This window comes from Paramormyrops kingsleyae, chromosome 20 (assembly GCF_048594095.1).
Source record: "Paramormyrops kingsleyae isolate MSU_618 chromosome 20, PKINGS_0.4, whole genome shotgun sequence".
NCBI classification, from domain to species: Eukaryota; Metazoa; Chordata; class Actinopteri; order Osteoglossiformes; family Mormyridae; genus Paramormyrops; species Paramormyrops kingsleyae.
This window is the reverse complement of record NC_132816.1, coordinates 19678707-19699279: the sequence shown is the minus strand read 5'-3', so window position 1 is coordinate 19699279 and position 20573 is coordinate 19678707. Positions and strand designations below refer to the sequence as shown.

At 40.9% G+C, this 20573-nt stretch overlaps 1 protein-coding gene across 5 annotated transcripts; it reads left to right on the top strand.

Moving 5' to 3' along the window:
- The first annotated feature begins 2974 nt into the window (after positions 1-2974).
- Positions 2975-19666, top strand: LOC111848506 (uncharacterized). 5 transcript variants are annotated; one of them, XM_023820589.2, is made up of 16 exons: positions 3164-3464; positions 10602-10687; positions 10911-10991; positions 11091-11147; positions 11219-11377; positions 12311-12436; positions 13176-13221; positions 13645-13735; positions 13875-14016; positions 14111-14215; positions 14343-14433; positions 15338-15371; positions 15510-15587; positions 15680-15782; positions 15932-16041; positions 16175-19666. In XM_023820589.2, the coding sequence occupies exons 1-16, from the start codon at positions 3353-3355 to the stop codon at positions 16311-16313; spliced, it is 1560 nt and encodes a 519-aa protein (XP_023676357.1). In that variant the 5' UTR covers positions 3164-3352; the 3' UTR covers positions 16314-19666. The 5 variants fall into 5 exon arrangements, 3 of the variants coding, with proteins under 3 accessions (XP_023676359.1, XP_023676358.1, XP_023676357.1); XR_002839322.2 differs by lacking the exon at positions 15510-15587 and having other exon boundaries at positions 2978-3464; positions 14111-14250; positions 16175-16202; XM_023820591.2 differs by lacking the exon at positions 15510-15587 and having other exon boundaries at positions 3160-3464; positions 15743-15782.
- Positions 19667-20573: the final 907 nt, after the last annotated feature.

Sequence of the window (20573 nt, the reverse complement as noted above, 5' to 3'; positions counted from 1 at the left end):
TATTAAAGGTAACTAATTGGAAGCGGGGATAACGTGGATTACACTTTGATGTTTCGGTGGAGAGTGGACCGTTTGGCCGGATACAAGAATTACAGGCGACGTTTCAAGTTTGGAAGATAAGGACTCCAGTTTTCATGGGCGAGCTTTTTCCGGTGCCTTCAGTACAAACGATACCATTCATTGGTCATGTAACCAAATAACTGCAATCCAAGGTTGCCATTGCATTTGTAATATTGAAAGCAAATATAGTAGCGTTCAAGTAGAAGTAGTAGAAGTTCAAATGCAGCTGCGTTTCACGGCTTTGTTCATGTTGTCTTTCCTGGTAAAAAACTGTTTTAAAGTGGATTAATTCCCTCCCAACGGAGTTCACAGTGTTCATCAAACAGACTATATAAACATCCGTGCATTCATGGTTGTTAAAATATGATGTTATTTATAGATTTTTTTTCATGCGGGGCCTTGCCAAAAATAAAGCTAATCTACATTTGACCCATTTCTCATAAGTATTTATCTTTTGTAGGTTATGAAGTACAACTCAGATTTATCTTTTTTTGTGCGGGAAGGGGGGTGGGTGCTCAAGGTTAAAAGCCGTGCATTTCTTACACTTAAAATGTTCCCCTAGAAAGACTAATAAGGCAATAAGGTGTGACTTTTTGGGGGGCTGCTGGTACCCTAAATGGAAACGTTCGTAATGGAAGGTGAATAGATGGATGGATGATGCGGCAGAGAGAAAAAAATAATTGGAAATTATGTATTTTTTTATTGTTTTTTTGAGAACCGATAGACCAGCCCACTGATTGGACGAAATTACAGTGGGTTAATTTGGCCCATCTATCTCAGACATCAAAGCAGTGACACCCCCACACTCAGCACCGAAACAACCATAAATACAGTCAAGTCTGTTAAGAATTACACTCAGCCACCAACCTGCCTCAAGCAAGCCTGGAGAAGACTGAGAGTTTAACTGATTCCAGAACAGTTATCACAGTACGTAACTAAGCAAGTATAAGGAATGGTGTAGAAATGTACATAATTGCCCAGTTAAAGAGAAAAAATGATCACCAGTATTATGACCACACGTGTAGTTTGGGGTAGGAGCTTGAACACATTGTCTGATGTGGCTCGTAATGCAATTTGCCACAAATCTACTGCTGCAATTTACAGTTACAGCCATCGGTAAGTTCTCAGTAAAAGCTCTGATTTCCCATAACTCTGAAATCCAAGTACTGCATGCCATCAAAAGTCCTTACAAGACAGTTCATGTCCCAAAGTGCTCTCTGGTTTAATTCCAAGCAACATTTCATTTGAGTTTCCAGAAACATTTTCCAAACATTTATCCAAAATAGAGCCATGGAAAGTTGGCTGCCCGTCTCAGGAAGCAGACGGGGGCATAAGGCAGGTTACACAGCGGAGTGGCTGCCGGACCTGCACATACGTGTATAAACACACAGTAAGGGTGATTTTAAAGACAAGCAGTCATCTAAACTTCATGTCTGTGCAATTTAAGAGGATGCAGAAGAGGACACTCAAGCTCCACACTGACACAAATAAGTCAGAAATCGAGCCCACAACTTGGGAGGTGTGAAGTCACAATAAAGTCAATTGAACCCCATCAACCTCAATCATGTCACCCGCAAGACCACTACATCAACTAAAGAGGGACTGAAGGAGCAGTCATATGTAGCAACACTCATGCTATTTATTTAAGATAAGCTGATTAATTATTAATAACAGGCCTAACTGTATACTGGTGAAATGAATAGTGAGTAATGCTCCATTAACATTCTCAAGACTTATTTTTAAACTGTATCTAGGAGGCCCAAGTTGGGCCTTTAGTTCCTCTCAGTTTACAAGAATTAGACATTTGTGATCAGAGAAACTTTGTTAACATTACATAATGAATTCTTCTCTGACTGAAATATCCCTGGAGGTTGTTTTAGGGTCCTTTGTCAGAAACTTGCTTATCAATTGTGTCTCCCAAGATCTGGTTGCTATCTTATGAGAGCTTTATACGGATGATCACAGCAGCTAATATTAAGGTGGTGATATAATTCATTTTCCTGAGTAATCAGTTACTGTTAGTCTCCTGCAAACAGAGATGAAATTGGTGAATAGTGAATAGTATGTTAGCTCTTCACTTTAATGCCTCTGAATTTTAATATTCACTAATTTGTGAGACAAATACTGCTATTGTTAGAACCAATAACATATAATAGACATTCCTCTAAGACCAGGAATCATTCTTGTAGCTCTACGTTGCACCTTTTCCAAGGCAGCAATGTCCTTCTTAAGGTATGGTGACCAAACCTGCACACAATATTCTAGGTGAGGTCTTACCAAGGAATTGTATAATCTTAGCATCACCTCCCTTGACTTAAACTCAAAATCAGCTACCTTTATTTCAGTGGAACCCATACAATATCTGTACTAAACACGACCCTGTGATATAGTCGACTTGCGTAGCTCATTGTAAATATGCTGTATATTGTAAACAAATGCAGTTACAATAATTTAAAAAAAAATCACGTCGTTGTCCAACTTCCTTAGAGACAAGCTTATTCATTAACCTGAACACGATAACAGAATATACAGAACTGAATGCATCTAGCAAATGCAATAATTACAGCACGCAGACACGTTTAAAAAAACTCGTTAGAAAGTCTGACGCAATCCTTGCTCGGTATGGATAACTCATTGTGTAATATCTTTGTTCAGATCATTTAAAATGCACCAGAAATACTAAAGCAATGAATAATAATGATATTTACATTATTGATTGCTTAGTCATGCAGATATTTCACCTGTTTTAAACTGATTTAGCCGTTCTCACTATAGAGAATACATACACGTACTTAAATATATTTGTCATGCAACCACAGAATAAGGAAGTATCCACAAACCCGATAACCAGGTATTCGTGACTGAAAAAATGCCAAGAACTTGAACTATATTATATGGCGTTTCAGTTAATGGATCTCATGTGAAGTACACTGTGTATTTACCTATACGCAATGTAAAGTGAAATTAAATCCAAAGCCACAATGTTCAGGTTTTATGTGATCTGTTAGCTATTATGTACTTTAACAGTAATTATGGTGTTTTTATCTGTAGCTCAAACATTGTTTAACACCTTTATTGTCGACGTCGCTGCGACCCGGTCGTGCGTGTCTGTTACGTGCCGCCGGCCTGCCGGGGCTGATGAGGTTATGGCCCCTTTAAGACGCGCGTAGGGGTGTCGGCAAAATCCTAATATACCGACAGTCCACAAAACCGAGGGGAACCATAGAAGTCACCGGAGGCAATTTAAATGGTGAGCCGGTCGCCTGCGCCTCCGAGCGCTCCTGTGTGCTAAATGCACGCATCCGTATATTTATACCTGCACTCGAGTCAATACTGCTGGATGGTGGCGGCCATGAGGTTCACAGAAGACATACGCAGGCTGTTCGGGATCGGGATCGGGATCGGTGAGTAATCGCCGCACGCAACTTTAGCAACTTTTCCGCCCTGCTTCCCCCGTAGTCCCACTCGCCAAGACTCCCCCCGCTCCTCCTCCTCGAGCCCGTCGGCCGGTAAGTCCGGCTCGTGCGAGTCCCCGGGAGCGACCTAACGCGTCTGTCCCCTAAATCTGTGACATCGGCTGGAATGAGAGCAAAGTTTGGCAGATACTAACAGCTAAGGAGCCGCTGCTGGGGTTCCTTTATCACATCATGCATTCTTTTATTTCGTGGCTTCACAATAGTTTACTTAGGGAAGGGAGCATCGGGGAAATACTTTATTAAATGTCTGTAGCGGAATTCACACTTTGATAAATATGGGTGTTTGTCTCCGTGTCATTCGTGGGCGCTTCCTCCTGGGACCATCTAGGCGTCCCTCGTGATTTCGCTCATATACTTAATATTAACACCATAAAGACTAATAACCGGCACCAAAGACCAGGAAGTGATTTTAAAAGTTAAACCAGTAGGAAAACAAAAAATAAACGTTTTCAAAAATAATTTGTACGATTGTCATTTAGGACAGCTTTGTATGTTTTTTTCCTTTCGCTCGTGAAGCTGTTCAGGCGTTCTTTCTCTTAACTGATGAGGTCTTTAAAGCTGCGCTTCTGTAAATTCATGATGTAGAGAATATTTAAATCTCACGTGCACATATTAAAATTTTCAAGGAAATATCAAGGCACATAGGCCTACATAGCTAACACAAAGACATGTTTTTCTTTTTCCTTGTAAACGTTGGTTATGTCTTTAAACTTTACTGTCAGTAGCAGAAACTGCGAGCTCAATAGTTAAATGCTGTCTGATGACAGATTGTCAACAGGGAAGGGAATTTGATAATCTTTTAATCTGGGTCTCCAAAACATCCAGTCAAGCCTGGTAAAACCTAGGAAAACCAGTATGGCTGAACTGGGCCGCCATGTGACTCATGCTGTTTAAATGTTTGAGGTGCATGAATTAACATATTTAATGAACAGCTATGTAGTTGTCCAATGAAACCAGGCCACTCAGAGGATTCAGAATGTTACATATTCGATCCTGACTATGTAGTTGAGTAAATGACACATTATTTTTGCTCGTCACTTCATGTGGACTGGATTTTCCATTCGATTAGCACTTTGTGGCTATTTTGTCCTACTACTAATGTGCTACAGCCAGGCCCATAGGAACTGTGGGGGAGCGGAACATATCTATCCCCCAGTATTTAATTTGGCTTTATTTATCCACTAAATAAATAGACTTTAAGTTATTAGATTGTGCCCCCCCAATATCAAACTCACTATACATCCTTGACAACAGCATAAGTCACACCAGCATGCTTGTGCAAAAGTAGCATAGTCTAATCTGATATAGTGATTCTAAGAAAGATCTTTTTCTCTTAAGATCTGCAATATAACGTTTAAAATGTTTAAAACTGTCAAATGCTCTAAGTTGCCTCATATGTCACTAATTATCTGTGAGATAACTGGCCATTTGGCTACTAGTTTTATTACAGTGGTTTCATGTTAAAGAAGGTCAGTGGCACACAGTATTTCTGCAGTGGTCTTTGTTTCTTAATCCCCATTCATTTCATTTTTTTAAACTACTCATCCAGACTATGGTTCCAGCACTTCAGAGTATGTATTTTATTGTGCTTGCTCTATTTGAGATGGATATGTTATATTGCTGCAGACTTTATGTACATAGTCCAACTTAAAGGATTAAATCTTCTTAAATTTTGCATGTTCTTGGCGTGATGTAAAACATGTTGTGAATTTTGTCCACTTCAGTCAGTGTTAGAATAATGGGTTCCCTGCTGCTACAATTTATGCAAATACATGTATTTGTTATGCTGTGGTGTTTCCCCATGTTTGCTGCTATTTTTCATGTCAGTAGTGGGAATTTGCAGAGTAGTGAACCAAGATGCATTGTGGGTATTCGTGAGAACTGGTATGGCTGCACTAAGGCATTTATAGCATGTCTTAATCAGAGCGACAGATGGGCCGGCAGTAAGCCCAGTTTGCCTAGTGGTTAAGGGTATGGGCCTTTAACCAGAAGTTTGCTGGTTCTAGGATGGATCTCGTACAAGGTCATAAGTCAGAATTGTTTCAGTGAAATTATCCAGCTACATAAACAGGGTCAATCATTAAAATTTCGTAAGCTTTATTTATTTTGTACGTTTCATAGAAAAACACCAGTTATCCTGCATGGTTTTCTCGAGAAAGTTATTTTGGTAGCTTTTATAGTGTCCCACACATGGCAAAATTGCTTTCTTATGACTTTTCTGAAATGTTTTATTATGTAGTAAAGAAAGAGTGCTCTTACATGACATTTGTCTTTCTTATAGTTATGCAATTTGGCCTGTACTGCTTCCCAGGGCTGTTCTGTTACATCCTCCAACCCCAAACTTAACGGCAGTGACCTCCCGGTTGCACAACAGTGTCACACGTCTGCTTGTGCGCTGGGTGGCAGGTGAGATAATGTCTCCTTCAAACAGCTCTCAGTTCCGCGAGCAGCAGAAGTGGTCACCCTTTATGTTTGCTGCGCTGGGTTCTAGTCAATACTTTCATGGTTCTTTTTTCACTTCTCACATTCCTGGCTCAAACGTCCTTTGGTTTCAGTGTTGGGGGAGGGTCATTGTAATCATGTAGTAACTCACCATAAAACAGAACTATGGCCAAATTGCTCAATAACTAGAAGATTAAGATGCCTTTATTGTCATTATAGATAATACAATGAAATTTCCAATGCCAATCACAGTGGTATTAAACGTACTGTGTCCCAGATACAAAACGTAACACAAAAACAAGGCGGGTGGGAACAGAGACACAGAGTAGGAAATGATTATGTTGCATATTTTGGAGTTCTGTGGCCAGACATTTTTGCTGTGATAAACCTCCCTCATTGAATCGTCTCGCTTGTCAAGACAAACACTAGGAACAATTTTGATGGTTCCTAATCCTGCATGTTGTATTAGTACTTCCTGTGGTATTAGAGTTACTGGTGGGTGAATATGGGCAAATAAGCTGCCAGTCGCCTCTTTTTAAAATGTGAAAAAGGTTTAAGTAAAGCTGTAGCTTATCGCGTGATGGCCGCATTGCAGGTTGACGCACAAGGTGCGTTAATATCTCCACTCCACATCAGTGCTGAGTTCTCAAATTTGTGATGTTAAAGGGAAGTGTATGGGACTTGTGGAAAGCACTCATGGTGCAGTTCACTTTGAATCGTTTGGGGGGGGTGGGAGTTTAATCGCATTTCCTTTGAGCAGTATGATAACACTTTGGGAATGGGGGGTGTAAATCGTATCACTTTCTGTCTTCATTTAGATGTTGCGAATTGCGTATTATGTGCTGAATGAATAAAAAACATGAATAGTGAGTTTCATAGACTGCTGTCACAGAGCCAATAATGTCACAGTGCGACATGCACGTGGCCGGATCTCCTGTGACTGGCTGTGGTCTCTGCTGAGCTAGTGATCAGGCGTCAAGCTAAAGGTAGCGTGACACGCAGACAGCAGTGGCATTCCCAGATGTTCTTAGCCTTGTATTTTCCCCAATACTTCCGTTTTAGACTTAAAAACAAAAAAAAATACACAACATTCCAAACAGGAGAGAATTCCATTTTAAGGGAGCATGGTTTAGGTTGAAGAATGAGTAAATCCAAATATGTTGCCTGCTTTATAAACAGTCATTTGTTTATTTGGTAAAACTTTAAATTAACTGCACCTTTATAATGCATTCATAACATTCAGTGCACCTTCGTAATGCATTCATAGAACATTCATAAGCAGCATGAAAGTATACATTGACAGCTTTAATATACATTAATAACAATTATATAATAACAAGCATTACAATCGTACAGTGTTGTATATTAAAGCTTTTAACGCATTTTGGATGTTAGGGTGTACTTGCATGCTGTTCATGAATGTTCTATAGATGCATTATAAAGGTGCACCGAATGTTCTATGGATGCATTATAAAGGCATTATGAAGGTATGGTTAATGTAAAGAGTTACTGTGTAGTTAGATTTTTACTGCAAGTAAGCATTAACCATTACTGTTTTAATAATCTGAAAACGTGAGGCTTGAAATTCAAGATTATTACACTCTGCCTGTGCAGCTATCCCTCCTGAATGTTATTGGTCTTATCTTTAGTGAGATTAAGGGACTTGCCGTTTGTTCTTGGGTTCTGAACAAAACATAGCATTGTTGCATGCAGCTGTGGTTTCACTTGTTGCAGTCTATGGTGTGTTTCAAAGAACATTGGAGACAGCTGGGAGTCTGTTTTGTCCTTGTAGATCGTTCCCATCTAGCTAGAGAGAAAGCGGCATCATTCTCTGGTTGTGGCATGGTGCGGTTTTGTCTTAATAAATTAATGTGTGGATGATGCAAACCTGTAAACTACAGTCTTTATTCTGATGCATGAACATCCACACAAATAGATACCCACTGGTCACTTGTCGTGCTACTCAGCTCTCATTCTATCCTGGCTATTCAAACAGAAATGCGCATTACTCTCCTTGGGTCAGTGAGCTGGTTTGTTATAAACGTTTCAACCAGTCCTGCTTTTTCTTCAACGTTGATGATGAATTGCAAGATATATATATAATTTTTTAATTTTTTTTAAAGTAACGTGTGAACGTTAACTCTGCCGTCGGAGCAGCATGTGTTTTGGTTTTGAGTTGAAATTGTAAATGTACGTGTGTCACCTCGAAAGTTTTGGGGGATACTGAAAAATGTCCAGAGACCAGAATGGTCTTTGGTGATAGGTCTTCTCAGGAATGCAACCAATTTTTAAGTCTATCTGGCTGTCAGACCTGTTAACTCCTACCTACGTCAGGAAAATGCACATTTGCACAGCAATGTTTCGCATATTTGCACAGTCTGCTGTCTTATATACACCGCCCTGCATCAGCGTTTACCTGTTTCACTTGCACTGTCATTGTTGTTACATATGACTATTTTACTTTTATTCCTTTATTTAAAAAAAAAAAAAAAAACATATTTACTGTCCAGTGTTTATCACTGTCCGAGCTGTTTGATGCTTCGAGGAATCGCAATTTAATCACATGGTTGTAAAACGACAATAAAGCAACGTGACTTTAGCCATATTATAATGTTCTGTTTTGGCCAAAGTTACCATGTACGTTCTTCTACATTTGAATCGGGGTTAACGTGCACGGTGTGTGTTCGTACGCTTTCTACATTTGAATCGGGGTTAACGTGCACGGTGTGTGTTCGTACGCTTTCTACATTTGAATCGGGGTTAACGTGCACGGTGTGTGTTCGTACGCTTTCTACATTTGAATCGGGGTTAACGTGCACGGTGTGTGTTCGTACGCTTTCTACATTTGAATCGGGGTTAACGTGCACGGTGTGCTTTCTACATTTGAGTCGGGGTTAACGTGCACGGTGTGTGTTCGTACGCTTTCTACATTTGAGTCGGGGTTAACGTGCACGGTGTGTGTTCGTACGCTTTCTACATTTGAATCGGGGTTAACGTGCACGGTGTGTGTTCGTACGCTTTCTGAGTTTACAGGTACTGCATTGACATCCTGCGCAGTTTTTCTCCCCTTATTAGTATCACTCTTTTTAACTTGTAAGATTATTTAACATTTAGCCTCAGTTGATATTGTTATGCTGTGACACTGAACTTATAGATTTTTACTCATAATAAAAATTCTATTGATTGTATGAAATAGCAATACATCATTTAACATTTACAAATGGCACACAATAGCTGACTAGACTGACGAATCAGATTTCAGAGTTGAAAGTCTAAAACAGTTTTCCCAGCCCGGTCATTGAGGACCCCCAGACAATCCATAGAACTGTCTGGCAGGGAGCTGGGAGGGAGCAAAAACGTGGACAGTCTGTGGGTCTCTGAGGACGAGGTTGGGGAAAGCCTGCATGCACTGGGTCTGACAGAATCCAGTTGTGAAAAAGCTTTTGAACATTTTCCCCTGTATGTTCTTAAATGTTTGATGTAAGAGCACAAAAGTAATCAAAATGGCAGATGCTTCCTGACTTGCGCAGATTCATCCCAAGCAAACATGGGACTTAAACAAACGCTCCACTGTTTACTTTGTCATTTAGCTGCTCTTAGATGAATCACTGTCCAAATGGAGGCCCATTCAATTGTTTTAATCATCTCATGTCTTTTTACAGCTATGAATCATAATCAAATGGGTTGTGTGCAGCCTTATTTTCAGCTCTAGAAGAGAGAATAGATGTTTGGTTTTGTCCTTCAGCATGGTTCCTTCATTGCAAAGAATTGTCATTGTTTTCTTAGGGTATCCCATCTATAAAACATTTTTCCCCTGACAGTTTTCTAAAGACTCTCTTAGCATATATTTTACAGAGAGAAATGAATGATTTATTCACACGCCTCAGGTTGTGGCGAAGGCGGCTCTGCAGGTGTTGCCGTGTTTTGCAGAGAAGGTGTTTTGTTTGGCAGCTGTGTTACGATATCAGAATCCACGAGGCTTTCCTGCTTTGCATAACAAATATGGAACTCTACAAATTATATTTTCCCTTGACTCAAAATCCCAGTATTTTTTTTAGCCTAATAAAAAGGTTTGCTTACTGGCAAAAGAATAGCTTGCAGACTTCTAAGTCATTTATCCCTTCTGTTAGTGACCAAACATCCATTTTCAATTATCATAATTCTGGTTAGTCACTGTATCCTCAAGCCAGCCGTACCATAGCAGCACTGTTTATCGCAACATGATTGCCGTACTGGTCCTGTGTCCTTAATTGAAACATTGCTCATGTTATGATTCTGCTCATAATTATTTGCAAATACAGAAAACAACTGTAGTTATTTGAGCTCTGCTTATTAAAAAGTAAGGTTTGAGTTTGAGCCTTTACATCATTTTCCTGTAGCAGAGGGACAGGATTAAATGTATTTGCTTGCATGTATTTCCTCTTCTCTCTTTGCATGTTCGCTTCTGTCGCTACACTGCCTCTTTGTATGGCTTTTATTTTCCGTTTTAATGCTTTTCTGGAAACATCATTTAAAATATCTTTTGAATGAGTTCTTGTTCTGAAACTTCTGGGATCGATGCGGTTCTGCTTTGCAGTGTTGTGACATTGCCAGTATGTGCCATTATCTTTTTGTTCTGGAAAGGTACTTCCGAGCAAAAGGGAGAGCAGACTGAATGTGGAAGTGCAGAGATCTCCAACCAGAGGGCTGATGACGCTGCTCTGACTCCGGTATGGCAGGAGCTGTTCCTGAACTGTTGACTGTTTCAGCTTGACAAGGGAACAAGGGACATCATGCTCTGCTAAGTGAAGCATTGGGGTTTGGAAAGAGGAGGAAGAGTTTTATCAGGGTAGAGTAGGTGCAGAACTTGGCTGGGGGAGACCCAGGTAGAGGTTGCATCTATATATGGAGTGCAAGTGATTTGTGCTGATCAGTTATGCGTGTCTGCAACAGGACGGCCTTATGGGAGAGGAGGGCTTCAGTGAGGAGGAGCGGGCCAGGCGTCGTGCAGAGAGACGCAGAGCCAAGAGGAAGGTGAGTGGTGGTCCGTGGTTTCCCGCAAACCCTCCACCATCGTGTCCTATGCTCACAGGAGTCAGGAACGGTACTGTGACCCTTAACGTCATTCTGTAGCGACAGCGACAACGGAAGAAGTTGGAACAAGTTGGAAAGAACGAAACTACTGAGCAGGTAGGGGATACGTCACTTACGGTTTAATTTCCGTTGAAGGGAGAGTGGGTCATTTATACAATGTCTGTCAGGACGAGGAGGATGAGGAGGACTCTGTGCAGCTGGAGTCCGAGGAGAGTGGAAGTGAAAAGGAGGACGAGGTGGTGATCTGCAAAGGAGTGCCTATCCAACTGCTCACAGCTTCAGGGAACAGGGCCCATCACCATGCATCATGCAGTCCTTGTGAAGAGGTACTGCCAAAAGTAATGAAACCATTGTACTTATAGAAATGAATGGTGGGCTGGCCTAAGTTCTGGTAAGCTTCAGTGTGCTGGAGTAAACCCCAGGGTTGAAGTGGGCCGTTCTGGTCTTTCACTGACTTTGCATACTGTGTCATAAAGAAGGTGTTCAGTAAGGGTTCTGGCTTGTGTTTGCCTCTGCAGAGTACCAAATCTCTGTATACCATAATCATTTCTGCGGTATGAGAGGTGCCCCATAACACACTTCTCAGTCCAAGAATTTGTCTTTGGATCAAGATCTGTCCTGTGTCTTTTCTTGGAACAAGCTTTCTTCCTACAGTTACAATGCTCATAGAAAGTCTTGGGATGCTTGCTTAATGCTGTAAAATATTGCAGATTTATTGGGTTTTGTAAACAAATCATTACTTTTTTCATTTACAAAAAATATATATGACATTAGAAACAACTGGAACCATTTAAAGTTGTAATCAATTGAAACTCAAATTATTGTTCTAAAACAGCTGTTCTGTGTGAAAACGTTTATTGACAAGCATCATTGTGTGCTTTTTAATTAGTAACACCTTTGCAATAACATAAGACGCCAGATATTTGTGTTTAGTGTCCCTTTGGGAGCCAGTGACTAAAAATGCAATTAATAGCAAAATGGCAAGAACAGAACTGAATAAGTTGGTAAAAAACAAAAAAATATGACAATAAAAAGAGAATGTCTGTTCATAACATATCTGCAGATATGTTAAACATTGCTTGTCAATGGGCTTTTGTTATGAAACCAATAAATTTGTAACATTATTACAAAATTAATCAAGCTTCCCATGACTTACTGTGAGCGCTGTACATGGAAGGCCATGACTGGGCCATGAGCAGTGATGCTGGATATTAATGAAGACCGCTCTCAGTCAGCTGTGTGCACCTATGTCGTCATAGGACCCGGGCTGGGACGTCAGCAGTGCCTTCTACGCCAACGCTGCCAGCCATATCAAGCCGAAGACTCGCTTGGGGCGGAGTCAGGGCTCAAAGGAGAACAAAGAGAACGAAGCCAGGACCAGGGAGGTGAGTGACCACATGCTGGAAAATGATCTCCAAGGTGATTTATTCACTAATTCATTCCTGACATTCTTCACCCAGAATGCTTTGCATATAGATGCATCTGAACCATGTGTACATAATGGACAAAGAGCATTATCTTAAGCACAGAACCAGTAAATGCTCCTTTTAGATGTCAAATAGGTATATAAAAGCTACTTTTTGATTATTTTAAATATTGTATTCACTTCTATAACTGGAATTTACTTTACAGAATTAAGGTTAAGCACAGCACTGAAGAGTTATACTGCAGAAATCTGTGGTATTTTGGTTCTCTTTTGAGTTCTATAGACAGCACACCTCTTGCTGCAAAGCCAAAACATGTCTGTTCATGACACTGTACTGTTCGACTTGAGTTGCAAATCGCTCCGTGCCTGTTGTTGTGCAAGAACAGCCGGCAGGTATGTAAATTGAGGAAGCACATTTATTGGCTGGTGAGACAGAGGCTGAAGGAAGCGTAACTGTGTGTTGAAATTCTTGTTCTGTATTTTTAGCAGAGTTCACAATATTACTTGAAAAGCAAGTTTGAGAGTTCTGTGACTAATATGGTACGATGGTTATAGAGGGTGGGGGAGGACACATTGAAAAAATATTGTAATAGAAAAGATGTAAAATTTGAAGTTAGAGGAGAATTTGAAGTGATTACTGTGCATTTGGTTGGGGGATGTAGGCTACTGAATGTCCTGCTTGTGGCTATGCTTTCCAGGTGGACCCTGCAGATCTTGCGGCCAAGCGGAGCACCTCGTTGGCCGGTGAGCTGCTCGGCCTATCAGAACCAAGACTTAAGCTGCAAAGCCGGCCTCTGTGTTGCCAGGGTGGCTGTTACTGTAAAGATAAACCCTAAACCTCAGGCGACGACGGGAGCCTTTTTCACCTCTGGGGAAATGTGGTTTTTGTCTCTGCCGTTTTGGCACCTTATCAGCAAGACGCAGAAAAGTTGCCCAAGACGGTGAAGTCGCTTTTTTTTTTCTCCCCTTTTTTCTCTGAAACCACCTGCAATGAGCTGTTTGTGCTGGTTTAATAGCTACGTTTGGTCATTTCACGGTACTTTTCATCATGCTGGCTTTCTACATAAACTTCCCATGTCCTGCGATGTCCGTTTTATCTCTCTTACCTGACCTTTTACCCCCATTACAATTCCCATTTCCTGAAGTTTTGGTCTGATGTCTCATCAGAAAAGGGCATTAAGCTGTGGGAAGAGCAGAAGTACACTCAGGCCGTCAGTATGTTTACAGAAGCTATTCACTGCGATCCCGAAGATCACAGGTACCTATTCACTGCGATCCCAAAGATCACAGGTACCTGTTCACTGCGATCCCAAAGATCACAGGTACCTGTCCTGCCTAACAATGCGCCAGAGTTCCCTGAGTTTCATCTCCGAGAATGACCTGTCTTTTTGGGGCAGGTTCTTTGGGAATCGTTCCAGCTGTTATGAGTGCCTGGGTAACTATACCTTGGCCCTCGCGGATGCTGAGGAGTCAATCCGGCTTGCACCCCACTGGCCCTATGGGTATTTCCGTAAAGGACGGGCACTGATGGGAATGAAGGTCTGCACCTGAATCTTCACCAAATCTTAATTCTGTATTAATGCTGTATATATTTTTGAGGCCACCTACTGACCCTAACCTCTGCAATCTGCAGCAGTACGACAAGGCAGAAGAGGCCATGGAGCAGGTGCTCAAGCTGGACGCGAACTGCAAGGATGCCACCTATGACCTGTACAACTGCAAGCTGCAACAGCTCTTGGTGAATGAACTGAGCTGTGATTGGCTGGCACATATGTAATGAAATGATCTATTTGATCTAAATGGTGGGGGGAGGGAGCTTGTATTTCATAGCATTTAACTGATAATATCAAATGTGTTTATGCTAGGAAATGGGCTTTCAGGAACCACAGAGCAAACAGCTGCTGGAAAAGTATGCGACAGTGCAAGATGCAGTCACCTCTCCTGAGGCAGCAAGAAGTAAGAATAGCTAACTGGGAGATTTTTTTTTCCCTATCATATTTGAGGAACCAGTACCTTTTTTTTTCTTTAGCCAGTTGCTTTTCTGTAACCATTACTTTAGCCAGTGTTCAGCTCCATGCATATCTGAAGCAGTTTATATCAAATGGCTGTAATTCACCACAGTAGCTGGGGATTAAGCAAGCAACCTGGGCAATGCAGCTCGCATCCTTTTGGCCGCAGTTAGTCTTATTTTAAATGCAGCAGCTAACATTGCACTTTAGGTTACAATCCTGGGCAGAGCCTGTCCATTGTGGGGCACGCACACTGGTGAGCACACGCATTTGGGGTGCCTGTCCGTTGCGGTGAACGCATGCACTGGCGGGCCTGTTCATCGTGGGATGCGCACGCACTGATGTGCCTGTCTGGCATGGGGCGCACACACACTCGGGTGCCTGGCCGTCGCAGGGCACACACTCACACTTAACACTCTTTGGACTATGGGAGGAAACCAGAATACCTAGAATTGCACACCACACAAAGATGGGGGGGAAGCTATGCAAACTCCACACAGTGGAAGTGGAACCCTGGAGGTGTGCGGCAACAGTACTACCCTCACCCACCAAGAACTTTAATTTGCTCTCAATGCCATTTAATGAATAAATAATGAACAATGGGAACACATTTTTCAAATTATTGGTAGTGCCATATCTCAGCAGATGGGGGCAGCAAAGACACCTGTACTATAAATGATACACTAGTCCTTTACATGCTATTTATTGAGTGTGCGCATTTTTAAATAATTTGCATTATAAAGACTTATTAGATTTTAGCTAGGTTAATTTCAATAATCTGCTTTGTTGCTTAGGAACATTAGATATTGGACAACCAAAAGTGCTCATCTTGTTAATTTCTCCTTCCTTAGTACTGGATCTCAATTCTGTACAGAACCAGTCAGGGTGAGTATGATGAGCTTTCAGCAAGCACCCGTGAGCTGTGCTTTGGGGCTGTGAAACAACTGAATGATGATGTCACAGAGGAGTGCTCTGACAAAGCTGGTTTCTGTCACCTGTTTGTCCATCTCACAATACATACAGGTCCCCATGCGTATCATTGTGGGTGGGAAATGTCACCACAGATGTCAGCGAGAAGCACCTTTTGAGCCTTTTCAAAACGTAGGGTCAATATTTCTGAGCTGTCACAGGTCTCTGAATAATTAACATACATATGGTGCTTTACGTTGCGGTACTTCTGTCCCCCCCACCAGCTTTGGAGAGATTGAGAGCATACGAGTTCTTCATGAACGCTTTTGTGCCTTTGTTAACTTCAGAAACTCCAACATGGCTGCCCTTGCAATGGAGAAGCTACAGGTAGGATTCTTGTAATGTGAAGTTTTCCTTGCTCGAGATGCTAATGATGCCACTGGTTAACTGGATCCAATGGTGCTTGGCTGAATCTGTTTTATGCCCCCAGTAAGTTGTAGTTCAGTAACTTGTGTTTTATCGATCATTGATTCCAGGGAGTAGAGATTGAGGACACCAAGCTTGTGATTCGGTATCCAGATCGTCAGAGAGCTGTGCTCTCCTCAGGCACCGTCCCCCTATCATCCCAACTGACCTCAGCTGCTGGGTAATTCATTTGTGGTTGTACTTTGAGGACAAATTCCAAAGAAGACTTTGGAATATGACGGGATTAAATGGATTGATTCGATCTAACTCTGCATGAGTAAATGTAGAGTGATTTCGTCTTGGTCTGTCCACAGATCCAGGCGCAAGGGTCCCATAAAGGGGGATGAGTGCTACTTCTGGAGGACCACCGGTTGCCACTTTGGGGACAAGTGCCGCTACAAGCACATCCCAGAGCAGCGTGGCCGGGACAAGAAGCCCTGGCAGCCATCATAGCCCATTTGCCCCACAAAAGGAAGGGAGAGGACTATAGATGAGCAGGACTGGGATCTCATACCACTTTGGTATAATGCCTGTTAAGACGAACTTCCTTTCTTATTACCTAAATTATTTTTGCACAGTTCCAGCTGGCTGCACAAGTTACATGTTGTCACAGAGTGCTAGTCACAGTTTGTGAAGACGATGGTACTGGAATGGATGGTGGAGACTGTGGTTAATTGATAATTCCATACTTAATGGTCAAGTCGCTTACTAACGGTAGCAGTTCATATCTGCCATAGTTAGCTTAACCGGTATGCTTTTTGCTCAAATCCAACCAAAGGCAGTCGACAGAATGAGTAAGATGTCAAATCCATTTTCTAGTTAAATCCAACCTTCGTTTGTCCAGTATAGAAACACAGTGGCCCTAAATGCAAGATGCCTCCTTTCCTTTGACATTCGACCTGGAGGGAAGAAATGGATGTCACTGGTAGTCCCTTTGAATGACACCCTTCCCTGTGCCCCTATGTGTCCGTTTACTTTTTTTAAAACCATCTTTTACACTATGCTCCGTTTTACTATAGAGAAGGAGAAAACATTTTGAAGGAATGGTCCTTTTGCACTTCTTAGGCTCCACTTCCAGGTTCTCTTGAACAGTGGAAAGGGTCAACATTTTCTAAAAAACGCACACGATCTGTAGTGGCTTTTGACAGCATATCCTTTGTCAAGTCTTCTTTCTGCAGGAAGGATGGATTTGAAATGGTGCACTGTAGCTAAGCTATACAAACATAAGAGTTTCCCTTCAGCATACTTGCCATTGGACTGCGTGTTCGAATGTGGATGAAGGGATGTCATCTGATTTGTATACTGGGTTTCTGTAGGTTTTATACGATATTGAAAATGTCTTTTTTCACCCTCTGTGAAAAGAGGGGTTATTACAGTATTTTATTTTATATGTGCGTCTTCATATTTTAGCTTGGGCTCTTGAATAGGTTTTGCAGCTAGGAGACTGCACTTAGGGGATTTGTTTTACATTATCACCCTTTGTAATTCTCAGGCCTAAATGCCCTTACATCCATCAACCACTAGATGTCAGGTTTTGCACCAGCAGGGATTCAACCTTTAGGTGTTAAACTGTTTACTGTCTTTGATTCTGCCAAGAATCGAGTCAGTTAAATGAGCTGACTTGTCTTGAACAAGTTTATCAATGTCAGGAGTTTACAAAGTTGGAAAATCTAGAGTGTGGCCTCAGGATTAAACACAGTCCAGGCTCACACTGAAGCATTTTGAATGTTAACTGACTTCAAAGTAGAAAGTTTGAATAGACCCTCATCTTTAGTCTGTTCAGTCTTTTACTGACTTGTTGTTTCTGTATCAGAACTCCGAAATTGATTGTTATTGATTACGCAAACATTTTTGTTGTCGTGTGTTCACATTCACTTCTGGGCTTTACAAAATTGACTTCGGAAGGATTGACTGAATCAGCTTCCTGGTTTTACTTTTTTACTAAATATTCCTTTATAAAGTTTCTGGGTTTTTAGGTTCTCAGGAAAAGGGAATATGTACCACTCGTTATATTTCCACCCTTGTTTATTTTCCTATAACAATATATTATTACTGTTCGGTTATGTGTCATGAAAATAACTACTACTATGCACAAGTTGCAGAGGACCATTGGGAGAATTTCATACACTATGACACAAGCACTTGCTGGCGTTGTGCTGTTTGAAAGGAGAGGAATGTACTGACTTCATGCTAATTGGTGTCCAGCTGACTGAGATGCTAATGAGTGGAGGATGGTTATATGGGAATCAAAGATGCAACTTGCCTTTGCTGTTCACACTCAGTCACTATGTATGTATTTTGCTGTGGTTTCCACAATCACAACATGGAGGGAGACAAAACTGGCATTAGGGTGACAAGATTAGTGTGATTGAGCTTATGTGCATGATGTTTCCTAATGCATTATTTGCAGCTTGTTGTTCTCTGGCATTAATTAGAAGGCCTCTTCACAGGAGGTAGCTGGATTGTTGTATGTGTGTGTTGATTTTTTTTTTTTTTTTGGGGGGGGACCATAAGTGTCTTGGGGACCTTTCATATAAAGCATGTTGTCAGGTCCCATTCATCTTAATATCCTGTTTTTCTTGCCTTGCATGGTCCAGATCTCATGTGTTGTCTTTGAGAAACCTCAAACTGGAAGCTGTAATGGTCAGAAATGTTTTTTTTCTTAGTAGGCCCTTTGTATTAGTGATGCCTAATGTGTTCTCTGGATGGATACATGTCCTCTTTACATTGAGTACGGTCCGAAAGAGAGTGGGGTTCTGTAAAACTGCTAAGACATACACTGCAAAGCCTGGAATACTCTATTCTGTAGTCAAACCTTTTATTTTTTTAAAAAATCTTTAACTTTTTTTTTATCCCTTTTATTATATTGTACTGACCAAAAAGGAGAGTACTTGCATCTTATTGCGCAGTAATCATCTTAAACACTAAAATACCAAATAAGAATTTCTTTACCATCTGATTTAAAGGTCCAGTTTATTTATGGGTGAGGAAACTAAGCCAGTTCAAATGTAAAACTGAAGCTAGCAATTAAGTCAATGGGATCAAAACGTCAGACTTTTTTGTTTTACTTGGATACTAAATTTCATATTAGTCTTTGTCCTATTTCTACAGTTCTGCATTGCATGGCTTGTTAGGTGTCTCAGAGGTGCATATTGTGCCTTGAGAGGATGAAGAAGCCAGGACCTCCTATCAATGAATATAATTTAGAGCAGAGCTTCCCAACCTGGAGCTTGGGGACCCCCAGACAATATGTATTTTTGCTCCCTCCTCCTGCAAAAACGTGGACCGGCTGGGCATCCCCAAGGACCCGACTGGGAAACACTGGTTTAAAGGAACTGCTCATAAGATTTACATGCCCGGAAGTGTCTGTTCTGATGACTTGCACAGCTCTGGTGTTAACTCTGGTTTGCTGGGATGAAGAATTGCCACATCACTTCTTTTGGAATTGGGCTTTTTAAGTCATCTTTATTATTATTAATATTAAAGTTCCTGAGCAAATCGCTGCAGGTTCCCGTTCACCACAGTGCCTTTTTCATGAACAACAAAACCACACAATGGCTCCTTTAAGGTTCTACCTTATTACATTTTACTTCATTATTCCTACAGAGATACCGATTCTCAAAGTGCTTCAGGTTAATAATGAATCTGTCTCACTAAATGCTCTGTTTATTAAGTTAAAACTAACTTTTTTCCCAACTGACTTTTTGGGGTAAGGATTATTTTTTCTTTTCAAAGTTATTTATTTTTTCCCCATTATACACAATTTGTACCAAAGAGTGAAATAAAATGTTGTGTTTAGATTCTAACCTTGTCAGAGTTTTTCCTGTATTTTTATTTGATGAATGCAATGTATCAAGGACTAATGATTAGGCAGCAAGGTAGCAGTTCCTAGGAGATAATATTGTACTCTGGTGCTTTAAGGTATCCAGCTGAATATATTTTATCAGGAATGTGCCTTGGATAAATTCATATCCTAAACTAGAAAATTGCTTCACATTGCTTCAGTGGAATTATCCATGTTTCAAAAAGAAGTGAAAACAAAAATAAACTTTTCCTTCTCAACACAAACTGCCAATTTCGGTTCTGGGGATATGGAAAGGTATACATTTATAAACCTCAGTTTCCAGTTTTGACTACCTGATTTAAAAAAAGGAGAGATGCATTTCCATACAAAGCATGTCTCTGTTTTTGTAAAACCACCACAAGTTGAACTAGAAAAACATCACACTTGAAACACCAAGAAATACACTAAACAAATGAATAGTGGGAAGTTCAGTGATTCAGCCTCCATGTGTGTGCGCTTTCAAGAATTAAATTTGCTCAATATCACAAAGTATAAATAGTAGAAATTGGAGATTTAAAAAAATCCTATGTTTTATTATATCTTAGAATAATGTAAAATGCATTGATCTGGCTCTATTTTTGGGAGAAAGTCATGGCTGCATCTATTATGAAGCACTTTAAACAAAAACAGGGAAGCTTCCACAGTTTCAAACACTGCTGTTATTGTTGGAAAACATACTTATTTTATGTCACCACAAACTGTGGGTACAGGCGAAGCTGGGGGATCCCAGTATGTGATTACAGACTTGTGCCGACGTTGTTCTCTTAAAGGGGCCGTCTTTCACATCACCCATCCTGATATGGTCATGATCATGGGATGGAGGTTGGTGACAAGTATACACGTTCCTCGTACTGCACAGACTTGTCAAC

Coding starts and splice junctions, on each gene's coding strand:
- LOC111848506 (XM_023820589.2), top strand. CDS start 3,353: ATGCACGCATCCGTATATTTATACCTGCACTCGAGTCAATACTGCTGG. Junction 11,148..11,218: donor AGAACGAAACTACTGAGCAG/GTAGGGGATACG, acceptor AATGTCTGTCAG/GACGAGGAGGATGAGGAGGA. Junction 14,434..15,337: donor CTCTCCTGAGGCAGCAAGAA/GTAAGAATAGCT, acceptor CTCCTTCCTTAG/TACTGGATCTCAATTCTGTA.